The following is a 26,599-nucleotide window of genomic DNA, read 5'->3' as shown; positions in this document are numbered from 1 at the left end:
GTATTGAACTTATTTCACACGTGATGTTAAAACATAAATAAATGTGTAGTAAAAATAAAGTAATGATTAGACCGAAAGTAAAGTAATGATTAGACCGAACGCAGCAATCTTTTACATTACAACTTTTGCCAACAATCCTCATCGTTACAAGAGTTCTGCTACTAAAATTCTCGAAAGACAACAAACAAAGATGAGTTGGTGGGCCAGAAAAACGAAGTTTTGTAAATCCTTTTAAAAAATGTTTAAACCTTCGCATTAAAACAAATATATGGCTTCTTAAAAATATTATAATACTAGTATGTAATTGGGTATGATCCTTGAGGTCTTGAGTGTCTTCGAGGTTTCTCCTTAATTTAATCTTCTTTCTTTAAAAAAAAAAATTTAAAAATTAAAAAAAAAAAAAAAAAATGCGTGCACCTCCCTAAAAACAAAGAGGCATCGCACTTTTTTTATATCCGTCTGATCACCTAGATCCTATGATCCTATCCTTCAAAAAACATTTGGGGTGAGCAAAAACCATATCCAATTTATTTGATCATTTGCTCTGCCACCTTATAGAATCTTGATCGCTCCCAAGATCTCAGCCATAGAAGTGGAACAGACACTAGATCTTCACCGTCCACTATTTTGAACCCCATCAGCATCACAAATCTGGGCAAATCAACGGTCCAGGTTAAAATACTATATCCAGCACAAAACCGAAAAGCCACCACTCATCGAACCGTCACTCACTGCGTTCTGCAACTTCTTCACCATCAGCATTTCAGCAGCCGAGAAAATCCACAGCCAAATTATCCAAAAGGGCCTCTCCTTTTGCCTCTCTGGAATTCTGGGTCTCGTCCGAGTCGCGCAAAAACTGAGTAGGAGGGTTTTCTGAGGGAAGTTTTGGGCTGTGTTGCTGGGAAAAGGCAGTCTTTGAATCTATGGAGGCTTATAAGAAATGGGTTAGGGAGAACAGGGACTATGTGCACTCCTTGGAGTCTTTGGCCAATGTGAGATCTCTCAGTTTCTCTAAATTTTGTCACCTTATTTGTTGATGATTACCAATTTTTATGATAATTTGTGCTTTTTTTCATGTTAATTGGATTATTTATGCTATTTGGTTGTTTCCAATGAACTTAAAAATGGTGAAATTCTGATAAAAATGGAATCTTGATAGTGTTATAAATTTGAATTCGAGCTATGTGTTAGCTGATATTCTGTTGACAGTTTATTTCTTCCTTTTTGATAGACATATGGCTGTTGACATTTGACATTTACAATTGTGTACTTATATATTAGCAGTGCATATGGATATACTTTTCGGATTCTCGGAGTAATATATAACTCATTATTAAGAAATATACTCACAAAGTCACAAACTCATATTTTTCTGTTAGTCCCTTTTTGGTTTTCTTCTTCAACTTTATCAGTAATCGTAACTCATAATTGGTGAAAATGCATGGAATGATTGGCCTTCAATTTTTGTTATTTTAACTGGATGTTCAAAACTTTGTACAGGGGCTCACGTGGCTTCTACCTGAACGGTTTTCTGAATCGGAGATAGGACCAGAAGCAGGTTTTTTGAAATTTTGGTAACATTTGGCTACTTCTTGTTATAGCTTAGAAGTTGGCAGGGATTCTTTTGCGTCTGTTAGTGATCATGTGGTTCTCTCTGGAGTAATTGTACATTTTACGAAAGTAATTTTGGTTTATAAGAAAACAAAGGAAAGTTACAGAATTAAAAAACAAGTGAATCGAAATGTACATTTAAAAGTTTTCAATTATATTAAAGTTGGAATAGCATGTTCAATTTGTCCAACATTTATCTTTTCAATTGAATAGCTTGATAACTAATATCTGAAACCGTTTTGTAAGTCTCTTTCCCTCACTATATCTCTGTGACTGTATATATCATGCAATACAAAAATTGTTAATATTTTTTTTAATATGTTTTCTGCAGTAACTACTCTGTTGGGAATAACAACTGCTATCAATGAACATATAATTGCTACATCTCCTACTTCAATGCATGTTGGCTCTACTGAGGGTTACTCTTTTCCGTATGCGTTGTGTATATCTGCACTGAAAGATTTGGAAACGTTGGTTGAAGTTGTGGGTCAACAGTATTTTGGTGATGAAAAAAAATGGAATTTCATTGCTATTACGGAGGCTATGAAGTAAGGACCATTTATTATTTGCCATAAGTCACTCGTTTTTCAAGAATTTGTTGCATACAGGATTCTGTCTGTTGCCTCATTGTGGATTTCATTATCCATCAGGGTGCTAGTTAGGTTAGCTTTGTTCCGGAATAATGGATATAAGATGCTGCTGCATGGTGGAGAGACACCAAATGATGAAATGCATGTGGAAGCTTCAACTCCTCAACGTAACATAGGTGGTTTTACGAAGCCTGGATTGCAGCTTGGGCCTGGTTACTTAAGAAATGATCATGGACAGTACTCATGGAATTTAGAAGGAAGAGCACTATCCACATTGAATAGATTTGGAGAAAATGCTAGGATGGTTTCGGAACCAGTATGGTTACGTAGGGTTCAACACCAGCAAGCAATTATGGAGCCTCCAAGTAACTATTCGTATAAAATTTATTTATTGATTAGCGTATGTAAGTACAAATTAGACGAGTTTCAATATAGATGTTGTTTCTTACAGCTCCAGTGGTTGAGAAGTTGACCCTATCCACCTTATTGTCCGAAAAAAGTCTTCGAGGGGCTTTTTATGTGTTTGGGGAAGCTCTATTTATAACAAGACCACTTATCTATGTGTTATTTATTCGAAAGTATGGAGTTCGCTCATGGATTCCTTGGTTTCTTTCTCTGGCTGTTGACTTCACTGGGATGGGCATTCTTTCACGAATTGAATCATCCAGGGATGGTACAAAAGAGCAGCACTTTCATCTTTCTGTCGCTGAAAAGAACGAGGTTAGGGTTCCCAACACTTACCTTCTCAATTTTGAGAACTTATCTTACGACCTTTTAAGAAAGTGTAGTAATCGGTTTTCTTTGAGATTCGGTGCTGAATGGTTCTCTTTATATACTGGCATGGATTCAGGTTAAAAGACGAAAGCTGTTATGGGCACTGTACCTCATGAGAGATCCATTTTTTAGCAAGTATACCAGGTAATAGTGAATTTCAATATCTAGTTGCAAGTAATGACTGGCGCTATTGCCACCCTAGAACAACTAACCCCACCACCTTGTTTTCCTACCCTCCTCTGTTTTCCAAGAAAAAACACTTCAAGACCGCCTGGATCCTACGAGTGAATAGAAAGTTGGATCTACATTGGATCTCACTTGAATCGCCCCATCTACCCTCTTGAGTAGAAGTTTGGTTTCAAACCCCTGTTCGAACATCTACCAGTTATATACCCAAAGTAACCCTAATTTCTATACTTATTGGTCGTGAGAGATGGCAGTGTCAATTAGCAGTTTTGGTGGCATTTGGGCAATTCAAAATTTTACGGGGTTGTCTCGAGTAATTTGCAAAAATTGAAAATTTAAAGTAGGGGGTGGGCGTTAGTAAGGTGCTATGCCACTACTCAAGAGTTGAATTTAGTGATAGTTTGCAAGTTTTTCTAAGAATAAATCATTGTGGTGTGATTTTTGTTGTCAAACGTTTCAGGCAAAAACTCGAAAGCGCTGAGAAAGTGTTGGAACCTGTACCTATTGTTGGGTTTCTAACAGGTTGGTTTACATTTTATGTTGTCTCGCTTCTTTTCCGAGCTGAGTATTTGAGGTAAACATAATCTGATACTTGAAATACAAAATCTTTGGTTTGTGCAGCCAAACTTGTCGAGCTTCTTATCGGAGCTCAGACAAGGTATACCTACATGTCGGGATCATAAGACGGGTGCCGCAAGTAGTAATACTTGTCACAGTTTGACATTTCTTGTAGGTAAACATGTATTTGTTGTGTTTCTTAAACACCGACGAATGTGTCATTTGGCTGTATCAAGTGTGTTACGTTAGAATTCAAACTTGGCTCGATTGAAAGATGCCCGTGTTGTCGATTCTTTGCTACATCGATTACAACCCAAGCACCATACAAGCCAGGTCCTTACGGGTAGGAAAGAGACCATCTTTGGTCCCCGAGAGCACATATACTTACGAATGTTATGGAAACCAATTTTACAGACGAAAAACCAAGAACAAGATCACAACGAGAAAACCATACACCTGCTAATCCAAAAGAAAGCCACGCCTACAAAAGACATACAGTTGAAAATTTGTAGTTGACTGCTTAACGAATCCAATCCAAGATCAGACACTTGAGCACCCGAATGTTTAACAAAAAAATATACCGGCACGGTTGAAATAACAAGGTACAAAGTATAACAAATTAAGCATGACTAAAGATGGACACGAGGGGATGAGGAGACCCTCCTTGATAGTGCGGGTGGTGCAAGTGCACAGAACGTTCAACCCGCCACATTAAGGTGCTAGTGACCATACTTCTGAAACTCCCACTCGCTGTTATCTGAATTAACAAGAAAACCACAACCAAAGTAAGAAAAGAAGACGTCGTCCCATAAAGACAGTCAAATATCTAATATAAGAATATGTAATATAAGAACAGGCACGGGATGAGTAAGGCAAAAATCTTACCCAATGGGCACACTTGTCGAGTCTTGAGCCATCGGCTTATGCAGTGGAAGTGGAATGCATGGTTACAAACCCCTACAGAGATGAGAAAAAGAAAAAGAAAAAGAAGACGTTTAGACAAAGATGCTGATAATATGTCTAATTTACTATTTTCAGAACCATAAGAAACGATAACCAAAGTGCCCATATGAGAAATCATCACTACGAACACCCATTTAAAGCACTAGCCAGTAAGGTCACATATGACATAATAGGCCAGCTTCAAACAAATGTCTTAAGGTGAATGAATTGTGTAGTGGTCCTAAAGATGATAAACTACAAGCTTTGAAGGCACATAGAATGCCTAAAAATAAATTCAGCAAGCTAGTCCTAGAGATATTATGATGTACAGTTCCGCAAAGCCACTTCAACAAACTCTTTTGTTTTTCCTTTGATTAGACAAGAATCTTCCTTCCAATAAAACTAGGAGTTTCCACGTTTGTTTCTTTATATCTAAGCACCTAACAAAAGCACTAACCATGCCTAGAAAAGTGTCAGCCTTCATCTTTGCATGATCTTAAGACAGAGCTCTTATCGTTCCCTATTAGACTTCAAAGATAAAAAATACAAAGAACATGCTTCCCAATTATGCAAAATGTATTGGGGGTAGAAACATGGAGAAAAAAATAAGAAACAATCAGATATCCATAAAAATTGACAACGTTTTAATAACTGAAAATATTAAATGCTAGTGAACTTGTAAGATACTTATCAACGGTGACATATCATCCATGCACCCAATACAAATGGTGGGAATCAGAGTCTATATCAAGGGCATATACATTAACTTAAGGTAAAAAAAAAATCAGTACCCGACTTAATCTATAGCATATGCATTAACTTAAGAAAACTAGGGTTTGAAGGCAGAAGATTACCCCAAGCAACCGTGCACTCCTCGCTTGTGGCACTTGCCTGGTTTGCTTGGCACTCAATGCCTATTCACGACGAAACAAAAAATAACAATCAATATATGAAAAGGACTGACATCAAGACAATAGATTCAAACTATGAAAAAGTAAAGCAAAAAGCTCACAGAGATCCATGATATGATTCCTGCAAATGGCACAGTTATCAACCACAATATCTGCACACAAGAAGGCGAAACAACATCAGTGACCTACTTAAACACCATATTAATCAAAATTAAACTCCAAACAAACCAGAGGAACTAGGGTTAGGGTTTAGAGTGGTTACCCCAAGCCCAGAGAGCAACAGCATTCCACTTCTTGATCTCGAATCGCTTGGGCTTCTTGGTCGAAGAAGGACCTGCACTGCTCGAACCCTCGCCTGCGGGAATCATCGGAACATCTGAGTCCAGTGTTGCCATTGCTTCACTGCAAAATCAGAATAACAGAAACATCAAAATCCATTGTATTACACCAAATATCCCCAAAATTTGTCTGAAAAAAACGCCAAACAAAAATAATTTACCACATAAATTTCAACAATTCAGTAATATTTCCATGCTTGGCCCCAAAATTAAGAAAATTACACAAGTGGATTTCATGAACGCTTACTTGCAGATCGGCAACAAAAATTACACTACAAATTTCTGGATATCAAATCATGTTTAACTAGAGAGTGAAAAAAGATTGAGAAAATAATCCAACAAGAAACCAGAAACAACCCAAAAATTAAGAAAATCGAAATCTTCAACCTCTCAAAGTTAAAATCCCAAAACTGGGTAAAATATACGACAACGAATAAAATCGATAAGAATCCAAACAATAAAAAAACAAATTCAAAAACCCTAAGGAAAAATGGACGTACCGAAAGGGTTGCGATTGTCAGCGGCAACCAAGCTTTTCTTCTCTCGCTGTAGAAATAATCGGAGAGTTTTTCTTTCGCCGAAAGACGAGGGGGAGAGAGACGTGAATTGAGTTTGCTTCATTTCGAGAGGTTGGGGCGGGTTTTATTCGATTTGGGCCGTGCATGAGTTGGGTCGGGGTTTTTTGGTAACTTTCGGATCTCTTGAGAATATTATATGTTGCCCTCCAAGTATGTATATATTTTTTCATTGTAAATAGACATGTCACATCCCGATCCGGGCTCCACCACATCTCGGGCTTAACTCTGCCGTAGCACGATATTGTTCGCTTGGGGCCTCGACCACGCCCTCACAATTCTATTTCTGTGAACTCAGACGAGAACTTCCCAATGGGTCACTCATCCTAGGATTGCTCTCACGCGAATTCGCTTAACTTCGGAGTCCGATGAACTCCAAAGCCAGTGAGTTCCCAAAAGACCTCATGCTATATGGAGGTGGGCATGTACACATAAGGCATAGAGGATCCTCTTCCCTGGGCGATGTGGGATCTAACAATCCACCCCCCTTAGGGCCCAACGTCGTCGTCGGCACACTTCAGGGTAAGGATTGGCTCTGATACCAAATTATCATAGCCCAACCCAGGCTCCACCACATCTCGAGCTCGACTCCGCCGAAGCACAATATTGTCCGCTTTGACCCTCAACCACACCCTCACAGTTTTGTTTTTAGGAACTCACACGAGAATTTCCTAATTGCTCTCGCTCGAATTTGCTTAACTTCTAAGTTCCGATGAACTCCAAAGCCAGTGAGCTCCCAAAAGACCTCGTGCTATATAGGGGTGGACATGTACATAAAAGGTATAAAAGATCCTCTCCCCTAGGCGACGTGGGATCTAACAGGACACTTATTTATATGATATAGAGTCAGCTTACTTAAATTCGGTAGTTTGCCTAGACCCCATTTAGATGCATAAGTCTCAGTTCGCCGTCCAACTAGCATCTAATGTGCCTTAATTAGGACCACCTGATGTTCAAATCTTGAATTTGCCACTGCTAGTAGGAATCATGGATTGAGTTTCACAATAACCCAAAGGAAAAGTTAGTGGAGGTGTGGTGGTCCACTCAAATCAAATGAACACAACTTGCGATTATTTATTTCGGAGGTACTTTGCCACTTAGTACTAATGTTTAGTAATTTCTCTTTTACATGTAAGTGAGAGGTTTTAGGTTTGAATCTCATGAGCAGTGAGTTCAATACCAATTTACTCCCCCACCCCTTAATACGTTGTATAAAAAAAAATCCAGATGTAATTTTGTTGTAGGTGAATTATCCTGTGAAAATAAGTTTACACATATTCTATACAAAGAATTCAACTGTTTGGGATATAAAGGTCAGTACAAGATCAAAGCCCATCAGCCACTGAATTACTCTATCACTCACCTTAAAATCAATTCTGGAAGCGGATTTGCACAAAATTTTGGTGGAAACATTTCAAGCCTCCTGCTTGACCAAAATTAAAACTTACTTATTCATGAGAAAACATCTATAATTCGTATACATAATGCAAAATTCCACCATACAAAAGTTTATAACCTCAATAACTAATGAGGCGTTTCGGGTAGTTTCTATAACGATGCAGCACTTGCAGATGGCCTCAACTTCTTTGGTGGCGGGTTTCCTCCACTGAGGACGACATATGAATAGAAGCATAACATTGCAGCACTAATGGCAGCATAGCAGCCTGTTGGAAATACTTTCTTCGTCAATGCGTAAGTCTGAAAGTTATTCCACAGGAGGACTGCCGCCAAAGTTGCTTGTCCTAGAATGAACGGTAAACTGGACTTTCCCTGCCTCCAGATCTTTAAGCTAAAGGTGCTAAGGGCTAGCAATGCCCCACCAAACAGCACACCAGAGCTCAAAGTGGCAGGATTTCTGGAAAAGATAAATCCAGTAAGTCCACTACCTAGAACAATCCCGCCAAATGGAATCCCAAAACAGAAATCATGAATCTTGGCCGCTCTCTTCGGCTGAGCAACAAGTTCATCATCTAAAATGGGATCCGACTTTGCTTTTGATGCATCGCTTGTGTAACTCAAATTAGTCTTGGTCTTGGAACCACCTTCAAGACTCATGACAACAAGCGACAAAGACTTGGGATGAGCAGTGGTTGGGCAAAGGAGTGCACGTCTCAAGAGGTGGAGCTGGCAATTCATGGCAGAGAAGCATGAGAGCTGTGAAGTTGTCGCTGCTGCCATTGTGCTCATGTTGTTTGGGTTATTACTTCTGTAAGACAAATAAATTTAATGAAATTTCCTGCATAGTTATATCCAATATTTCAAGAAATCATAGAGATTCAACCGAAATTATTGATTTTCCAAAATGGGAGGATATATAGAGGAATCCAATAATAATATCCATTTCATCACAAGATATTCAAATTGATAGCTACCATCCTACCTTACCCCTTCCTTTATGACATGTTTACTTACATGGAATGGGTATTGAAATTATTCCAAATCTTGCAGAGCGAGGCGTAGCCAAGAGCAGTGTGCTCCCTCCTCTGCACCCAAGTTGAATCCCCATCCCATAGTTTAGATGAACTTAACTTAGCATATCACTTGCACAAACAATTATTCACATTCCGAACTTCCTCTGTTTTCACGCGTTCCACAATAAAATCCATAATCCAATTCCTGAAAAATCAGCAATCAGATCAACTAGGGAGTGCTAGTTGATCCGTACCACTGCTTCTTTTCCTTAGTCGATTCATGACTTCCCCCATTCCATGTAACGAAAGTAAACACGGCACTAATGGGAGAAAGAAAACCCAAGTTGTCATCGTTGCTTACTATCATCATGTTAATCCTCTTCGCGTAATCACACACTCATACTTCCGTACAGTGGATTTCCACAAAACCGCGTAAGGCCTAGATTATATAAGATAGGATTCTAAGTTCCTCTAAGACTAGCAAGTATGTGAATCACAAATGATAGTGTTCTGCCAGGCACCAGTCCAAATCACCAGTAATTTGCACATAATTATAAGAACTCAGCAATATTTCCATTGTTCAAAACCCAAATTCCAGAAATCGTGAAAAATTGGAAACTATATGTGGAAATTGAAGCTTTACCTGCAGATCGGCAGCACCAAACGGAATCCAAAGGTAGCTAGATCAAGAGTGGGAGAGAGAGAGAGAGAGATGAGAGATGAGTGAGAGAAGTGCGGAGGTTCTGGAGTTGCTGCCGACTTGAACAAATCAAGGTTTGGTAGAAGCTTTCAGATCACAAAGCTGAGAGCTTTGACGGAGTCGTGGTGCTGCTGGACTCAAGAAAATTGGACCCAGTTTCTTTGTTTTCCCAATTACAATTATACCCTTCGTTGTTTTTTTTGTTTTTGTTTTTTGTATTTTTTACAAAACGATTATAACTGCATTAAGGGATGGGGGAGTGGGCTAAACCTTACAATGAAATATCACTACGGTATTGTTATTCAGACACTTCTTTATACCTCCCATACACTCCTTTTTACCTCCCACACACCCTTTGTTAATTTTTATTATTTGATATTCTTTAATTCATTTAACCTGACAGCTGAAAATTCATAAAGGTGTGTGGGAGATAAAAAAAGTAGATGGAAATTGTTATTAGCACTCAAAAAATCTAATTTTGCACTCCAAACTTTCTATATATAGAAATAAAATATACACTTATGAACAATATACAATTAGATTTTTAGAGTGCTGATAATAGCTCCCATAAAAGTTTGAGATGACTAAAATGTTTATTTGAAGTTGTTTGGAACAATGCTTTAGTTTTTGAAGTTGATATCACGTTTTGGAGCTTGCGAGTATGTGCATGAAATAAAAGATTTTAGCGCCCAATGAATCCTATTTAGAAAATACAACATTCATTAAGAAAACATAAGTCAATAAATAATATTTTTAACTATACCTCTATTAAATAACAACCTACATAAAATTATAAAATTGGAAAATTAGTTTGATCCCAAGTTTAGGACATTGTAGAAACCGCCGAAGCCACCCACAAGGCTAAGGTAGGTCGTAGTTCAGGGAGGTTTTTTGCAAGTGTAGTGTTATCTACGCACTTATTTTTATTTCTCACACATCTCTTTCAGTTTTTGACCTTTGGATTGAATGAATTGACGAAGATCAATGACAAAAAATTAATAAGGGTGTGTGACTAGCACTATCGTTTTTCAAACTCATGCTTTAATGACTTATGTTAATGCCTGTAACCTATATAGCCCACTCAATTCCAATACAAGTTATTATTTCATATATATTTAGTAGAGGATAGGTAATAAATAATACTTTTTTATACTAAAAATAATAAATTAGTTATATCTTCCCTCCCCTTCTATCCTATTCGTTAAATAAAAAGACCATTTACCCTATGCAATTTAGCCTACGCCCATTCACTCATGATTGTCTTAGGCGATTCACCTGTACTTCTTACTCAAGAAAAGAAAAAGAATTTTCTTATAGTTCACAATTAAATCTCCATCTCCACGGTTCCTTACTTTTTGTTGCAATTTTCCGACGAATGTAACATTTGATACGTTCTTAATCGCTTTATTTACTTATTCATGATTTATTTAGTTGGTTAATTATTTATATGGTCCTTGAAGTGTGACAACCCGTTCCAAATTTTACGTTTTTATTTTATTTTAAAAGCGTGAATTTACGAAATTGCCCTAGAGGCAAGGACTTTGACTTCCGTTGACCATCGACTTGAAAGATGTGGGACTTATTCTTTTAGCATATCCTCGTAGTACTCATTGGTACGAACTTATAGGCGAAAACCGTTTGCGAGTCCGGATTATAACGGTATAGTTACGGACGTTCGAAATTGGTTATTCAAGGTTAGTGTTTATTTAAATTAAATCCCCACTTTGTGGGGGAAGCCCAATCAGAAAATGGAGGGAGAAAAGAAAAAAAAAAAAAAAAAGAAAAAAAAAAAGGGAAATGGGTTTTCGTCCACCCGCATCCACCGCGGGTGCCCATTTTCCAAGGCCGATTCCGGCCAACTCCGGTGGAGTTTTTCGATGCCACCACCACCATCTTGAAGCTCTCATTCCCCTCTACAAAACCCACCCAAGAACCACCTTGATTAACCATGGGATGTGGAACTTTGAGGCCACGAAAGTTGACGAAAATCAATGGTGCTCCGGCCACCCTTCTCGATTTTCCGGCAAATCGGCAAAGCAATGGCCGATACCACAACTTGGGCTTTGTAGCCCATCATCCCAGGAGCAAAACCCAACCAACCTTGACCCCGTTGGACAACCGTAGACGACGAATCGACGTCAGAAAGTTTTAGGCACCCGCCGGCTTCGTGGGCAAAATTGACCATCTTCCGTCCACTTTTGGACTTCATGGCAGGTATGAAAGTTGCTCCACTCATTGAGATCTTCATTTCTGTGAAGTTTGAGAATTTTTGGAAATAGTTGGATTTTCCGACGAGTCGGGGCGGCCGACCGCCACCCGCGGCGGCGCGTGCGGCGGCGCGTGCCCAGTGAGCCGCCAATGCTATTTTTAGGCTATGTCGAATGTTTTGAATTCAGTTTTGTCATTTGAATGACGTAGGTTGATCGTTGGAACCTAAATTCGTTATGATACGTTACTTGATAAAAAAGTGAATCGATGATCCGACCGTTGGATCGTCACCAAAATTGGATACATTATAATACGTAATATTTAAAGATCATAGGAATTTACGGATCGGGAATCCGACTTACGGATCTTCCTGAATTGGATTTGTAAGTTAGTAAAATAAATGTTCACGACCACTTGTTTTAGGCAATTGGCGGAGATCTGACCGTTGGATCGTAATGAAATTTTCATATGTTATTCTAGAAACATATTGTGGATCGTTGGGAGTTGTGGATTGAAAATCTGATATGCGGATCTTCCGGGTCAAGTTATACAGGGTTGTAAACCCTACCGTCGATCTTTGATCGACGGTTGACTTGTGGTCAATGGGTATCAAACTATTTCAGAATGTCGTTGAGGTTGTGTTTTATGTGAATTGCGTATTCTACGGATAAGAGTTCTGAGATGTGATTTGATAATTGGCCACAGGGACCGATCATTCAGGACGCCTCGATGCGCGTGCTAGAGAAGTATAGCGTGGACTCCAGGTGAGTGGATCTTTTCCTTTTTATTGTGCATATTATTGAGAGTTCTATCGATACTTTTAAATTGATTAGGTATATTACCTTCATATAATTATTGTGAATGCTTGAAGTACCTATATGAACTACGAATGGCTTGATCCCTGTTTAGGGTACGTAGGCAGTCTAACGAGACGTTAGATGCAACCATAAAATATTTGAGACAAAAGCCTTGCTTGGAAAATTGAGTAATGCGAAGGAAATGGGTAAAGACAAGTTTTAGTTTTGTGAATTAGTTAGTTAAATTAGAGTTAATTGGGTTGTCATGGATAATTATCCCTGAAAATAAGTAGTTTGGGAGTAGGGCGTTACTGATTGTACACTTCACACCATATTGTTTATAATTGAAAATGCTACGACATGGTTGAGTAGTAGATTGCATCATGATATATCCATATGTATATTACTTGCATATAATTATTGGGAATGCTTTCAAGTGCAAAGGTGAACTCAGGACACCTAGGTAAGTTCAGGTGAGTTTATGGTACTAGTTGAATCGATTACATTATAGCATGACTACAGTTATGAGTTAGGCAACTTCGATACTGTCGTACTGGTTGCCATGAGTTGCACATGTTATATCGAGATGCATTGAGAGCTCATAAACCTGCACCCCGGTGTTAGTGCTCCTGCCCGTGGCCAGGGCACAGTCCTTCACGTGATGTTCACCTCCCGCACCTTATGCTCACCTTGGATCCAAGGTAGGTGCACAGTCCTGTCGTACAGACCACCTTAGGTGGTTCCGACTCGTAGGTGACCCGCGATTATTCGCCCAGTCTTCACGTGATCGTAGCACTCGAGCGTATTTATTTACACCCAGTCTTGTCGTACAGACCACCTTAGGTGGTTCCGACTCGTGTGCAGGTATATTTATTGAGCTATGGGCTAGCCAGGATTGATGAGATATGGATAAGTCGTACAGGTCACTATTGGTGACTCCGACTTATATGCTAGCCATGATTGATGAGATATGGATAAGTCGTACAGGTCACTATAGGTGACTCCGACTTATATGCTAGCCATGATTGATGAGATATGGATAAGTCTACAAGTCACTATAGGTGACTCCGACTTATATGCTAGCCAGGATTGATGAGATATGGATAAGTCGTACAGGTCACTATAGGTGACTCCGACTTAGATGCTAGCCATGATTGATGAGATATGGATAAGTTGTACATGTCATGTTAGATGACTCTGACTGATATATCACTTTCTATTGATTTAATTCATTTGGCCTACTTATTAATGTATGGTTGATTGATGGCAAACCGTGGTTTTGGACATTTCCGAGTATGGTTTGGATATATGTATATATGTTGTACTGTCTTATGGAAAACGATACGGGTTTTACATTTAGGGGCATTACTTTTAAAGAGGTAGTAACTTTGGGAAGCTTGATTTTATTGCTTACTCACACCTTCTGTTTGGTGCCCTCCAGGTTTTAGCTGCTGAGTTTGTATCGACAAGAATCTGTGGCGAATCTTAGTATTGATGGATATTTTTGAGGGTATGATTCTTACCCACATTACTGTACCTTACTTATGCTCTGACATCGCGCGTGAAATGGGTTCGCTCCCACTCGTAGCGCACTCTGGTATTTAGACACTTTTGGATTCAAATTCATTCACTTTTTATACACTATCACATTTTATGGCTTTGTCACCTTCCAGGTGTCGGCCAGCACAGCTCGATTCAGGGTCCAAGTGGACTTTCTGGGACGGGGTGTGTCAGTTTCCTTGAAGTCGTTGGTTAGGGTTATGATTTCAAGAATTGTTCATATTCTATTGTTGTTCTTTATATATGGATTATTATATAATTTTTTTATAAGAAAAACAAAATAAACATATGACTTTATGGTACTAATTTTAGCTAGCCCATCAAGAAAAAAAATATTGTCTCCGCCATTGATTGTAGAGGTTTTACTCTATGTGGAAATTGCATCTTTTTTTTTTCTACCCCCAAGTTAGTGTTTTCTAGTGTATTGTTATTTGTCACAGTCAAAAAAATTATGGTCTAGTAGTTGGCTATAGACTTGACATTTGTGTTGTGTTTTTCGTGTTCGTGTCGTTTTTGTGATATACCCGGTATCTTAATGGGTTGTGTCGTATAACATCTGTTATAACAAAAGGGTAATATGACCCGATCCGAAATTGATCCGTTAATATTAATAGGTAATATGACCCGACCTATTACCCGTTAAAGAAAATATATACATTAAATAATAAATAATCAAATGAAAAACATAAATACTAAACTAGTATATACATACCATATTCTCCCATAAATATTACTTCAAAACATAAAAACTCATTTGTTTTCAAATTTTACGTATCCCAAAATAAGAGCCTAATAAAAAAAAATATTAGTACATTACTACAAAATATCAAATGCTCTAGGATATGCAAAACAAAGGGAGTTGTGTTTTAAGATTGAGGAACCTTACACGTTTTTTCATCAAATCACCAAGGGAAATAGTATTGGAAATTTGACTTGATATAATGTCTTTAAGAGTTATATTGATGATGTTTTTATTTTTTTAATGTGTTTTATAAGTTTTTAATCTCACTTTTAAGAGGATAAAAGATTTATGAGTATGACTGAATGAGAGAGTAAAAAAATTTGTTAAGCCGTTGACTCTATTGAAAGTCTGTCTTTTTACCTATACTATACTAGTTGAATAGAATTTTGGACAACACGTCAAGTAATATTTATCCCAGTAATGATAATAAGAAATTCTCATAATAAAACTTAATCCTTTTAAACTTAAATAAAATAATAATACAATAATACATATTTTGTGACATCCCGTCCTGAAATTATCTAAAACGTACATGTGAAATGACATTTTTACCCCTAGTTCGTTTCGTTTACGCTTAGTGGCTGTTTTGGGTTGTGTTGGCATGTGTTGGGCCACACACACACCCTCTCACTCTCACTGTCTCTCTGTCTTTTTCCCTGTCTCTCTCCCGTGCTCCTTTTCCTCCCCCTTTCAAACACATACGTACGGACACACCAAGAACCCATCAAATCTTTGCAGATCGAGGGAACTAAACCCATATTCGAGCTCGTGAGGTTGAGAGGAGCACGATCGTACCATTTTCAGGTAAGAACTCCGACGTTTTCACGTCGATTTCACAAGGTCCGATTTGAGTACTATTCATGCAAAAATAATTTAGCACGTTTTTGTGATTTTGAAGCTCGTAGGTGACTTGGTGAGGTCCCAAGGAGCCTCGGAGTGCTTCGTTTGAAGAGTTTTGACGTCGGAATCACTGCGTTCGAAGTTGGCCGGAGTTGGGAGGTTTGGACAGGTATGATCGAGTAGCTATTGACTATGTTCTCCTAGTTCTAGGCGTCATTTTGGTACAAGAATCGTAAAAAATGGATGAAAAACGAGAGAGAAATCAAGGTTTAAAGTTTTTCCAGTTTTCCGGCGACGGCACCGGAGGTTCACCGGGGAAGGAGACGGAATATTCCGTCAAGTCTGACGGAATATTCCTGACGCCGTTGAAGGAATCCGTTAGAACTAACGGAATATTCCTCACGGCGTCAGTTGACGCCGTCAGCGTGCCAGGCACGTGTGGCCGTGCCTTGGCCGGTGCGTGGGGGCGCGTGCAGCGGAGAAATTTTTTTCTAAAAATATGGGTGTGATCCTGAGGTTGTGTAGAGCACGTTGGTATATTCATTTGTCCAATTTGAGCAATGTATGAGAAGTTATTACGAGAAGTTGGTTATGTGCTTTAAAATTTACGTTTTTGTAGTTGTTTCGCGTATAGGTGATACGTATCCCGAGGACGAGCGTGGTCACTCGAGGCAGGGGGGCTACGACCCTTCCACTTACCAGTGAGTGGGCTTTTGGTTTTCCGTATATACCTATATACTATATTTTCCCAGAAATTGAATTAATGTTTATTAGTTTATGCCATGCATTACATTATCGTTATTCATGCATCGTTGGTCATGTTAGTAGTTGCATATATATATATACATATGCGTATTGGGTGCTGTGGACGTACAGGTAAGTGTCAGGTAAGTGTTATTCATATTTACATTCAGTAGTAGTTTGAGATGCTTAGAGAGCTCATAACCTGCACCCCCGGTGTTAGTGCTCCCGCCCAGAGTAGGGCACAGTCCTTCACGTGATGTTCACCTCCCGCACCACACGCTCAGCTTGGATCCAAGTTAGGTGCACAGTCCTGTCGTACAGACCACATTAGGTGGTTCCGACTCGTAGGTGACCCGCGATTATTCGCACAGCCTTCACGTGATCGTAGCACTAGAGCGTATAAATATGTTACACCCAGGCCTGTCGTACAGACCACTTTAGGTGGTTCTGACTCGTGGGCAGGTTCAGTTATTGAGTTTGAGATTTGAGCTCTATATGCAGCCGTACAGGTCACGTTCGGTGACTTCGGCTGCCAGATTATATGTTATTGATATGAGTTATAACTGAGCACTTGCATTTCATTATGAGGGTTCGACATGGCATATCCTTGAGCATGTTTGGCATATTTATACCTACGTATATATGTTTATTTTCTGGGAAGTATACAGGTTTTACGGCGAGGGGTTAGAAAGTATTTTACTAAATGGTTTTAGAAAAGATTTGTTTTTGCCCACTCACGCTTTTGTTTTGCGCCCCTCCAGGTTCTAGTTGCTTAGCAGGTTCGGTGGTTTCCCAGAGGGTTCTCCCGACTTTTCTGACAGACACTCACCAGCGTAGGGTCACCTTCGGGTGTACTTTTGTCGCATCTTTTCTTTTGGACTGCTGTAGACTTGCTCTGAACTTGTGTCTCACTTACGCTAGCACTTGTTTTAGTACTTTGTATGCTAGTTTTTAAATTATTCGTACTTTTATATTTCTATTTCATTAGCTTCCGCACGTGCACATGGTTACGTCACCTTCGTGTGACGGCCAGCACGCCCTGATCTCGGTCGGGGTGTGTCATATTTCATATACAATATACGTACTATGGGTATTGTATTTTATAGTAAATTTTTTTAGTAGTTTAACATCATCAAAATAACTTTTTTCTTAATGGGTCAAAACGGGTAACCCACAGGTTACCTGCGTGTAAACTATGATCCAATAAAGACCCGATTAATTATTATATTAACCTGAAACCCGTTATTTTCGTATTGTTTTCGTGTCGTGTTGACAGATCATGTAAGAAATTGTCAGATCTAGTTGGCTAGTTAACAAAATCACGAGTTTGTAATTCAACTGATTAAGAGTACATTAAATGACGACTGACCCTTTTAATAATTCTTGTATCATAGTCAAGTTTTATAGAAACAAATATTTACATTAAAAAATGGAAGAATAAATTAATTTCAAACTTGTCATTCTTAAAATTCGAACCTAAAAGCTTTTACTTACAAATGAAGAGTTAATACTTAGGAGGAATATTTAGTATAACTTTGAAGGAATGACAACAACACTAACATGTATTTAATACAATCATCATCTGATGTCAGATGTATTCACATAAATATATATATATATATATATATATTTTATACAATCACTATCTAACCTTCGAAATGCTATTTGCATTAAATAAATGAAAGTATTGTAGCCAAATCCAAAATTTGAATATACAACACACTATCCTAAAATTGGGGATAACATACCTCAGGTATTTCTTGGTCTGGTAAAGTGAAAAATATACATCTGTAAATACAATTCCAATCACTTGGAACCCAAGAGGAGACAAGTAATTTAAGTAAACATCACTCAACTCAACTTTTCGAATTCTTCCCGATTTCCTGTGTGAAAGTTTGGAGAACATAATTTATACGACGAAGAATGCGTTTAACTATACCAATCAAGAAAGAGAATCGAAAAAGTAAGTACAAATAGGAAAAGCAAAAGAAACGTCCTGCTGCTGCTATTCCGCTGGATTGCTTTGGAGATCTCTTTGTTACCAAGCTCTACGTTCGTTGTAGCTTCAACTGCCTGTTGAATAGGAAAGAGACAATTAGCCTTTCTAAACGAATACCGACAATTCAAGGCAGCGGGTCCAAATACTAAACAACTGCACAGACACATAATCCGACACCTGATCGTATAGTTGCTCTATTTGGTGAGCTTGTTGCAAAACATGTGTGGACATAAGGTGATTCAGCGCAGACATTTCCACCATCTTAGTTTCGGTTTCTTGAACTGCATCTAGAAGGCCAGTCAGCTCTACCTGCATTGCATACCAAGAACAGCAGTAAGCAACTTTAAACACTTAAGGGTTTCTAAATACGGGAATAGCAAGGGTCAAGAGAATAGACAGAAAGCCATGTATTACAATACCTGAAGGGCACGTGTTTCATCATCTAAAAGTTGTTGTTGCACTGTTAGAGGCTCGGGTTGAAATTCATTAGGTTCCCTGAGCTCCAAATTGTTAGAGTTAGAGATATCTGCAGATTCTGTAGTCTTAATCCGCTTAAGTTTTCTTCTTGGTGTTGCTTTATTAATGGAATCTTGGAAGCGTATGGCTCTTAGCTGATCAAAACGTGACGTGACTGAATGGAGTCTCTCGCTTAAAATCAAAACCTGTAGTTTCAGAATATGCATTGGATAATTATATAAGCAAACAAGCCATTCATTCCTTGCCAACATGTTTACACCGAGGAATATGCAATCGTAATTAAGTTGATCAAATATTAAGTAACCCAATAGTCTGGTAAATATAATTCAGCTCAAGAAAGAACAACTAAAAAGGACAAGATTTCCTGTATAAAACACGACCAGGGCGAAGAAATCCATAGTTCCCTAGAGGCTAATCGGAACACAATAATAATACATAATATCATTGGATATAATTGATAGAATGAGAAAGAATCATACCACACCATGTTTGTGAGCTATAGTATCAGCATTAGAGTAATCAGTCCTAATGCCCAGCCATCCCTTTGATTTTGCCTCGTCATCGTTAATGCTATTTTTCAGAACATCAATTTGTTCTTGGCATGCTTTAATAAAAGTACTAACCTTCATTCAAAATACAACAAGAGCAAAGTAAACCCCAGCAATTTATGAAAAATTGTTCTTACACAATAAGCAAGTGAATAAAAAAGGACTCACGCATGAAAATGACACCAGCTCAATGTTACAGAATACACAACTTAATCCTACATAAAATGATATACACTTTAAACAAATGTTGACATCAAATTGAATAGCATACATGAAACCGTAGAGTTTGTCCATATAATTTTAAAATGAATCTATGTTTCGAAATTTTCTGGAGCTTACAAAAAAAATAAGAAGCCAGGATTTGTCAACTGATAACTTACTTCATGCTCAATGCTATCTCTCTCCTGTTCAGTGGTGCGATGCAGATCGACATAATCCTTTCGATGTTTCAACATAAACTGTTCCAGAGTTCCAATGCTTTCGAGCTGACCCAATGAACAAAAGGAAATGACTTAAAATATAATCAGATTAAATAAGGGAATTGTTATTAGCACTCCAAAAATCTCATTCTAAACTCCAAACTTTCTATATTGGGAAAGAAAAATACACTTGTGCGGAGTGTAGAATGAGATTTTTGGAGTGCCAATAACACTTCCCATAAATAAATGGAAATGAAGAAGAAGAGTGACAAATGTGTAAATACCGTCTTGAGGGCAGCTCTGGTAAAAGGCGACCTTTGGCGAGGGGCATGAATAATGAATTTCGCCATAATTGCTGCCAATTTGGACTGTAAATATGCAGATGAAAGTCTTTAATTGGCAAAATAAACACGTAAATTCGATAAATTGGAGAGAGAATGGAATTAATTTAAGAACCTCGTTGTAACCTATAGAGATAGCAGAGTGGCGCACAGCATCCTTGAAATCTTCGATCCTATCCCTGACCTTCGACATTCTTTACAATCCAAACCCTAACCCTAATTTTCACCAATTTCCAGTTTCTTCTTCAGGGCAAGAAAGAAAAATTTGACAAATACACGGAAATTTAAGAAATTAAACCAATTAATAGCTTAATTTCAATGGGAAACCCAAAGAATTTGGAGAAATGGTAGAGTTTGGGAATTGAGAAACCCTAGGGAAGCAGAGAGAGTGAGCGAAGGGAATGAGAAACCCTGTTGAACTGAAATTATTGTTGCTGTGAAGTCGTCAGTGCTGCCATTGTGCTCATGTTGTTGGCTTATTACTTCTGTATGAGAAAATTAAGATTAATAAAAAGGAAAATGAAAACCTAATTGGAAAGGGAAATTCTAAAAACCAATAGGAAAGGGAAAAACTAATTTAAATCCTATTGCTAGTAGGATAAACGCATCCTAACTGATTACATCTTTAATGTAAATACATCACAGAGATATCATGGGGAGCTGTTAATTCTTTCATGGTTATAAAAGTTACATTTATCAATCTATAATGGGAGGATATACGAAGAAGTTGAATAATATTCGTTTCACCAGAAGAATATTGAAATTGATAGCTATCATCCTAGGACCTTCACATGCTAGCATACATTACATCAAACACTTAGTGGGCACAAAAAGTACCCGTACAAAACATTCAGAGGGTCCCCGAGGACCTTCACATGCTTATTCCCCGAGCTCCAGGTGGTCTTGGGACCACCTTGGTCCCATAGTGCATCTGCCCTTGGTTGTCATACATGCTAACAATCGCACACTCATACTATCATAGACACACCCTAATAGTACCATACAGTGGATTTTTCTATACAAGCAATATAATCAACCTTTAACTAATTCAAACTGTGGGGAGGGGAATTCGAACTCGGGTGTATAGGGGCACATCTGCTCTAGCCTGTATGAAACAGCATGTGCCATTGTGCTTGTGTTGTTTGATTACAAAATAATTTCTCCTAGGATTATGGTGACCTTGAAATAATGAAAGATTGAAAGGTCATGGTGGTGGTCCTGGAACAACAGAGTGTGTTGCTTTTCCGTACGGGGCTATGCAGCATACAACCCGGCTAGAAGCCCTGAAGGTTGATCCCCTCCCTCTCCAAGTGACCGTTTATCTGTCCTTGTCAAATCCCTTTCCCTTACTGTAATTTACCAATTGACAGGAATTATCCTATCACATTCATAAAAACAATACTAAGAATCGCAGGAATTGAAATTAAATCTGCCAATCTACAAATCCCAGGACCCAAATCACCAGAAATTCGCAATAATTACAATAATTCAATAAATTTCCATGGGTTGATACCCAAATAATTCCAGAAATCATGAAAAAAGGGGAAATCCAACGGCAATTACCTGAAGAGTGAGAGAGAAAGAGAGCTGAGAGTTGAGTGAGAGAACTGTGGAGGATCTGAAGTTGGTGTAGCAGCCTTACCCCTTACAGATCAAAGCTGAGAGTTCGGAGAAGAAGAAAGACCGAAGGACGCCGATGCTCCTACCGGAGAAGATGGTTCTATCTGGATTTCTATTTCTTTTATTACCAGAATTACAACTATACCCTTCGTTGTCTTTTCATTTTATATTGGGAATTGTTATTAGCACTCCAAAAATCTCATTATACACTCTAAATTTTCTATATTAGGAAAGAAAAATACACTTATGAGGAGGGTAGAATGAGATTTTTGGAGTGCCAATAACACTTAGAATGAGATTTTTGGAGTGCCAATAACACTTCCCTTTCTATTTTATAAAAGGAAAACTAATGAAAATGGTTTGAAAACTTTGAGTTTTACGATAAGGACAAAATAAAGGGTAAAGTGAATAATAGCAAGATTGATTTTTTTGTATAAAAATATGATTTTTCGTTAAAATGAACATTACCGTAGATTTTTCGTTAAAACTCCCTTTTATAAAAAGGGACTAGCCTTTTTGAGGGTGCGAGTGAGGGTTGATGCTTCTACTGGAGAAGATGGTTCTATTTGGATCCCAAGTTCTACTTCTTTTATTACTAGAATTACAACTATACCTTTCATAGTCTTTTCATTTTGTATTTTGTAAAAAAGGGACTAGTTAGTGGCTTTGCCACGACAGTTCACCATTTTGAGGGTTAGAAAGATTCATAAAAACATTTCAGTCTCTCTTGGCCACCATCGTGCAATTCACCAGTACCAAAAATTAAACTTAGAATATGTCGTGTGAAATACAGGTTGAACTTATCACCAATCACTAGACCATGCATGATGGTTCATTGTCTTTTCATTTTTATTTTTATTTGTAGTTTTCCATTTTCTACATATAATTTCTGCTTCTCCAAGGGGCACTGGGCAGAGTCAGGTTCAGTTCGCCTTGCCCCTAAAACAGAGAATTGAACTGAATAATATTAATCAATTTGGTTTGATTTCCATTCGGTTGATGTTCGATGGGAGGGAGGGAAACATGAAGAAAAGTACACAAAAGTAATTGTATTCAACTTTTGGTTTATAATTTTCATCGTGTATCATTTCACGTATATCCCTTTTATATTCCTCCTCCCGTTATTCTCAAGCTTTCTTAAATCCTAATTTCTCCTCCTTCTCCATAATTGATAGGAGCATATTCATGCGACTTAAATGACTTGTTCTCGTGCATTTACGTTATGTTTCTTTAGTTATTTTAGTCCTTTATGCTTCTTTTGTGTGTTTTCAGGTTCTAAGGGCAAATTATGCAAAAGGATGCCTTTTGGAGCCTTTTGGAGCAAATTAGAGATTGGAATGGATATCATATGCTTGGAGCCAAGAGGATGGACGAAATTGAAGACCAAAGGAGGCTAGGAATAAATAAAGAGATGAAGAAATGAAAATGAAGAACAAAAAAAATACACACTTCACACCAAGAACTCCCCTTGGAGCCGTGCATCACACATTCATTTTCAGCAATCACTTCAAAGCCGCAAGCACCAATTCCACATGCATTCCCACATGCATTTTTAACCCTACATGCACATTCAATTCTCCACACTTCTTGCCGTGCATTCCCTTTCATTCCAGCAGCCACATGCACTTCCCTCTTTAACACATTCACCCACATGCACCCTTTATTCTTTCATCATTCCAGCCACTCCACATTCATCACCAACACAATCATCAACAAAAGACCCATTCCTACCCATGCCGTGCATCCCCTCACCAAGAAATCATTCAACACATGCACCCATAATCATTCTTCCATCCTTGCCGTGCACATGCATTTCCTTCATCATTTCCAACCCACATGCACCCATAAATCATCCTTGCCGTGCACATTCACTCACCACAAACAAGCCACTTGCACTCCCACTCTTTAATCCATTTCAAAGCACATGCACATTCACCCTAATCACTCACATACACAACCTGCCATCATTCCAGAAAATCACCATCATTGCCGTGCATCCCATTCAACTTTGCACATGCATTCATCATCATAACCTAGCTGTCATTCCACTTTAATCCATATGCATTCCCTTCATAAATCAGCCACATGCACACTCAATCACTCAACCCATCCTTGTCGTGCATTACTCCTTGCATTTCCAGCCATTCCACATGCTATTTCAGCCACATGCAATCATAATCATTCAACCAACTTTGCACATGTATTCATCATCATAACCTAGCTGTCATATTCCCTCTTTTTCACCTATAAATAAGCATCCATTGCAGCCACAAAAGATACACTCTTCCATTTCAGAAAACCATCCCTTGGTGTCGTGCCTTAAGGCACCATTCCATCAATTCCCTACTAATCCAAACACCATCTCCATTCACACACCAAATCCATCCCTTAAGGCCGTGACCACCATCTTCATTCACACACCAAAAACTTACCATTGCCGTGGCCTCCCCCTTCCATTTTCACCACTCCTCAAACCATTCACACCATCAAACTATCCTTAGACCTTGTGCTACAACAAAGAGGAAGAGAAGCGGGCCTAAACGTTCATACAATTCAAGTTTGAGTTGTTGGAATGTTTAGGTGTTTCTTTTCCTTTGAATTCAATGTTTAATTTCAATTCTCTTTGTTTTTTACCATGAGGAACTAAGCCCCCCTTGGCTAGGGGGGGATTCGAAATATATGTTTATGCTTTCATTTTGATTTGATTACTTCTAATTGCGTTTCATAAGTTGTGGATTCAATTTGTTTAACTGTTTGATTGATAACTTATTTATGTATGTTTATTGAGAGTGCACACTTAATTTTCATGCATGAATATGACGCTAGAATATAAGTGAGTTTCACCTAATAGTTATGAACTTATATTCACAAGTAGTGGAGGTTGCTTATAAACAATCGCGTTAAACGAATTCTTGGCATAAGTTTCATGCGTATTCCATAGTAACGAATGCCTCGCCAACACTTATAATTTTCATAGAGCGTAATGATTCTTGCTTGTATCTCTATTATGCAATCATGTAGGGGACTTGTGGGGAATGTTTTGGGTTGTCGTATGCAATCATCCAATTCAATAACGTTAGGAAGATTTGAAGGTTAATTAGTGTATCACGGTTAACTTGGGGTGTTGAGAATTCATGGTTTATTGAAATGCAATTGGAAATCTTTTTATTATGCAAGTGTAACATGTGTGGAGATGAACCCCTTGGCTAGCATCCATTCATTCCATTTCATCAATTTCATATTTACATTCTGTTTTAATTGCAATTTGTTCATTTAGTTTAATTTCGTCAAAGCCTAAATCCCCCTTTACTTTAATGTCAAATTAGTTAGAAATCAATTTAGTTTGTGTTTTTAAGAGTCTTGAGTCAAGTTACAACTTAATTTCGTCCAAATTTGGGTTTGTGCTCAAAACTGCCCAGAAAGTGGTCTTTAGGCAGATTTGAGTGTGTTTGTGCTATTTTGAGTCTTTTGATTTGTTTTAGTGTTTTAAAGTTTAGTTTTGCATTCTTTGAGTCTAGTATAGTGTTTTATATTGTGTTTTTACGTTTTTGAGTCAAATCCAAGTGATTAACAACCCCTCCTAATCCCCGGTCCAGAACGATCCCTACTTACATACTTACTACAATTGATAAAAAGAGGGTTTAATTTGTGTGTCACATAAGTTTCGCATCAAATTTTGGCGCCGTTGCCGGGGATTAGCAACTTTGCTAATCCCTTGGTTCTTTTCTTTTTGGTTTAGTTGTTTTCGTTTTAGTTTCTAACTTAGTGTTGTTTTCTTTGTTTGTTGTTACTTTTGATATTTGATTTAGTTCTCTTTCTTTGATTTTAGGTACTAGAGAAGTAAGATATGGATTTTGCTAGCATTCAAGCTCAATTGGCAAATCTTACTTCTCAATTGTCGCCGTATGCCGAAAGGACCACAATGCAGAGTGTCCCTACATTTGGTGCTTCATATAGGCAAGGATTTCAAGCCAATCAATGTCCACAAAGAGATTGGAGGGATCATTCAAACTCTATGTGGTGGGAAGCTCAACAAGTTCAACGTGAAGCATATTGGCAGCCATATGAGGAGTTCTATTCAAGACCTATGCAGCCACCACAACTTCATATGCAATATGCTCAATTAAATTCAAGTTCGCCAATAGATTATAATCAAATTCTTAATGAATTAAATTCTTTGGCGCAGGGGTCACAAAATCAAGCCAAGGAGGCTCAACAAGAAGCATATTGGCAACCATATGAGGAGTTCTATACAACACCTATGCAGCCACCACAACCTCCCCCACAACAATTCCAATCAAGTTCAAGTATGTCTATGGATAATGATAAAAAATTTCAATTACTAACTTCTTTGACGCAGGACGAACAAAATCAAGACAAGAAGTTGGGTAAATTGGAGGAGCAAATTGGGCAGATTATGGAGTTCATGAAACAAATTCAAGAGCAAAGTGAACTCTCCAACTCAACTATTGAAAACTCGAAGGAAGATTTTGAAATCCATAATGCTATCACTTTGGGAAGTGCTATGGAGGTTGGAGCTGACCTAAAAATGTCCAAACATAGCCTAGAAGTGGATGAGGAGCTGCTAATTGAGGAGGAGGAAGAAGACATGCACACGGCAAGGGTAGAACAACCCTTGCCGCAGCCTCCTAAGCCCTCTAAACCACCCACCACAAGTAAGGACGTCCCAATTCCATGTTATTCTGAT

The 26,599-nt window shown here is 38.3% G+C and overlaps 4 protein-coding genes across 6 annotated transcripts; 1 reads left to right on the top strand and 3 right to left on the bottom strand.

Moving 5' to 3' along the window:
• Nucleotides 1-690: 690 nt before the first annotated feature.
• Nucleotides 691-4,066, top strand: LOC137734080 (peroxisome biogenesis protein 16-like). Of its 2 annotated transcripts, none has more exons than XM_068473351.1 (8): nt 691-992; nt 1,501-1,558; nt 1,943-2,159; nt 2,262-2,566; nt 2,653-2,921; nt 3,052-3,119; nt 3,622-3,683; nt 3,783-4,066. In XM_068473351.1, exons 1-8 carry the CDS (start codon nt 924-926, stop codon nt 3,842-3,844), a joined length of 1,110 nt encoding a protein of 369 aa, XP_068329452.1. In that variant the 5' UTR covers nt 691-923; the 3' UTR covers nt 3,845-4,066. The 2 variants fall into 2 exon arrangements, with proteins under 2 accessions (XP_068329452.1, XP_068329453.1); XM_068473352.1 differs by having other exon boundaries at nt 693-992; nt 1,501-1,574.
• A 142-nt stretch (nt 4,067-4,208) lies between these two features.
• Nucleotides 4,209-6,540, bottom strand: LOC137734081 (RING-box protein 1a). Its single transcript, XM_068473353.1, has 6 exons — nt 6,411-6,540; nt 5,835-5,974; nt 5,674-5,724; nt 5,516-5,575; nt 4,605-4,676; nt 4,209-4,476 (listed from the first exon to the last, which is right to left on the bottom strand). Exons 2-6 carry the CDS (start codon nt 5,965-5,967, stop codon nt 4,439-4,441), a joined length of 354 nt encoding a protein of 117 aa, XP_068329454.1. The 5' UTR covers nt 5,968-5,974; nt 6,411-6,540; the 3' UTR covers nt 4,209-4,438.
• A 1,175-nt stretch (nt 6,541-7,715) lies between these two features.
• Nucleotides 7,716-9,762, bottom strand: LOC137735189 (protein FATTY ACID EXPORT 1, chloroplastic-like). 2 transcript variants are annotated; one of them, XM_068474589.1, is made up of 3 exons: nt 9,540-9,762; nt 8,898-9,406; nt 7,716-8,691 (listed from the first exon to the last, which is right to left on the bottom strand). In XM_068474589.1, the coding sequence occupies exon 3, from the start codon at nt 8,670-8,672 to the stop codon at nt 8,034-8,036; it is 639 nt and encodes a 212-aa protein (XP_068330690.1). In that variant the 5' UTR covers nt 8,673-8,691; nt 8,898-9,406; nt 9,540-9,762; the 3' UTR covers nt 7,716-8,033. The 2 variants fall into 2 exon arrangements, with proteins under 2 accessions (XP_068330690.1, XP_068330689.1); XM_068474588.1 differs by lacking the exon at nt 8,898-9,406 and having other exon boundaries at nt 9,540-9,760.
• An 8,337-nt stretch (nt 9,763-18,099) lies between these two features.
• Nucleotides 18,100-21,990, bottom strand: LOC137735284 (syntaxin-81-like). The gene is made up of 8 exons (XM_068474698.1): nt 21,835-21,990; nt 20,387-20,756; nt 20,215-20,298; nt 19,892-19,996; nt 19,443-19,586; nt 18,906-19,148; nt 18,664-18,795; nt 18,100-18,560 (listed from the first exon to the last, which is right to left on the bottom strand). The coding sequence occupies exons 2-8, from the start codon at nt 20,462-20,464 to the stop codon at nt 18,417-18,419; spliced, it is 930 nt and encodes a 309-aa protein (XP_068330799.1). The 5' UTR covers nt 20,465-20,756; nt 21,835-21,990; the 3' UTR covers nt 18,100-18,416.
• Between the last annotated feature and the right edge of the window lie 4,609 nt (nt 21,991-26,599).

The sequence above is a fragment of the Pyrus communis genome, chromosome 5 (genome assembly GCF_963583255.1).
Source record: "Pyrus communis chromosome 5, drPyrComm1.1, whole genome shotgun sequence".
In the NCBI taxonomy this organism is placed as follows: Eukaryota; Viridiplantae; Streptophyta; class Magnoliopsida; order Rosales; family Rosaceae; genus Pyrus; species Pyrus communis.
This window is presented reverse-complemented; position numbering and strand designations above follow the sequence as displayed.

What these genes read in the sequence shown, in the direction of transcription:
- LOC137735189 (XM_068474589.1), bottom strand. Translation starts at nt 8,672, where the DNA reads ATGAGCACAATGGCAGCAGCGACAACTTCACAGCTCTCATGCTTCTCT.
- LOC137734081 (XM_068473353.1), bottom strand. Translation starts at nt 5,967, where the DNA reads ATGGCAACACTGGACTCAGATGTTCCGATGATTCCCGCAGGCGAGGGT. An exon ending in GGAGTGCACGGTTGCTTGGG is followed by an intron (nt 4,677 to 5,515) that starts GTAATCTTCTGC and finishes TCATCTCTGTAG; the next exon opens with GGGTTTGTAACCATGCATTC. An exon ending in TCGACAAGTGTGCCCATTGG is followed by an intron (nt 4,477 to 4,604) that starts GTAAGATTTTTG and finishes TTGTTAATTCAG; the next exon opens with ATAACAGCGAGTGGGAGTTT.
- LOC137735284 (XM_068474698.1), bottom strand. Translation starts at nt 20,464, where the DNA reads ATGTCGAAGGTCAGGGATAGGATCGAAGATTTCAAGGATGCTGTGCGC. An exon ending in TCTCTATAGGTTACAACGAG is followed by an intron (nt 20,299 to 20,386) that starts GTTCTTAAATTA and finishes GCATATTTACAG; the next exon opens with TCCAAATTGGCAGCAATTAT. An exon ending in CCAGAGCTGCCCTCAAGACG is followed by an intron (nt 19,997 to 20,214) that starts GTATTTACACAT and finishes TCATTGGGTCAG; the next exon opens with CTCGAAAGCATTGGAACTCT.
- LOC137734080 (XM_068473351.1), top strand. Translation starts at nt 924, where the DNA reads ATGGAGGCTTATAAGAAATGGGTTAGGGAGAACAGGGACTATGTGCAC. An exon ending in CCTTGGAGTCTTTGGCCAAT is followed by an intron (nt 993 to 1,500) that starts GTGAGATCTCTC and finishes AACTTTGTACAG; the next exon opens with GGGCTCACGTGGCTTCTACC. An exon ending in CTGTCGCTGAAAAGAACGAG is followed by an intron (nt 2,922 to 3,051) that starts GTTAGGGTTCCC and finishes GCATGGATTCAG; the next exon opens with GTTAAAAGACGAAAGCTGTT.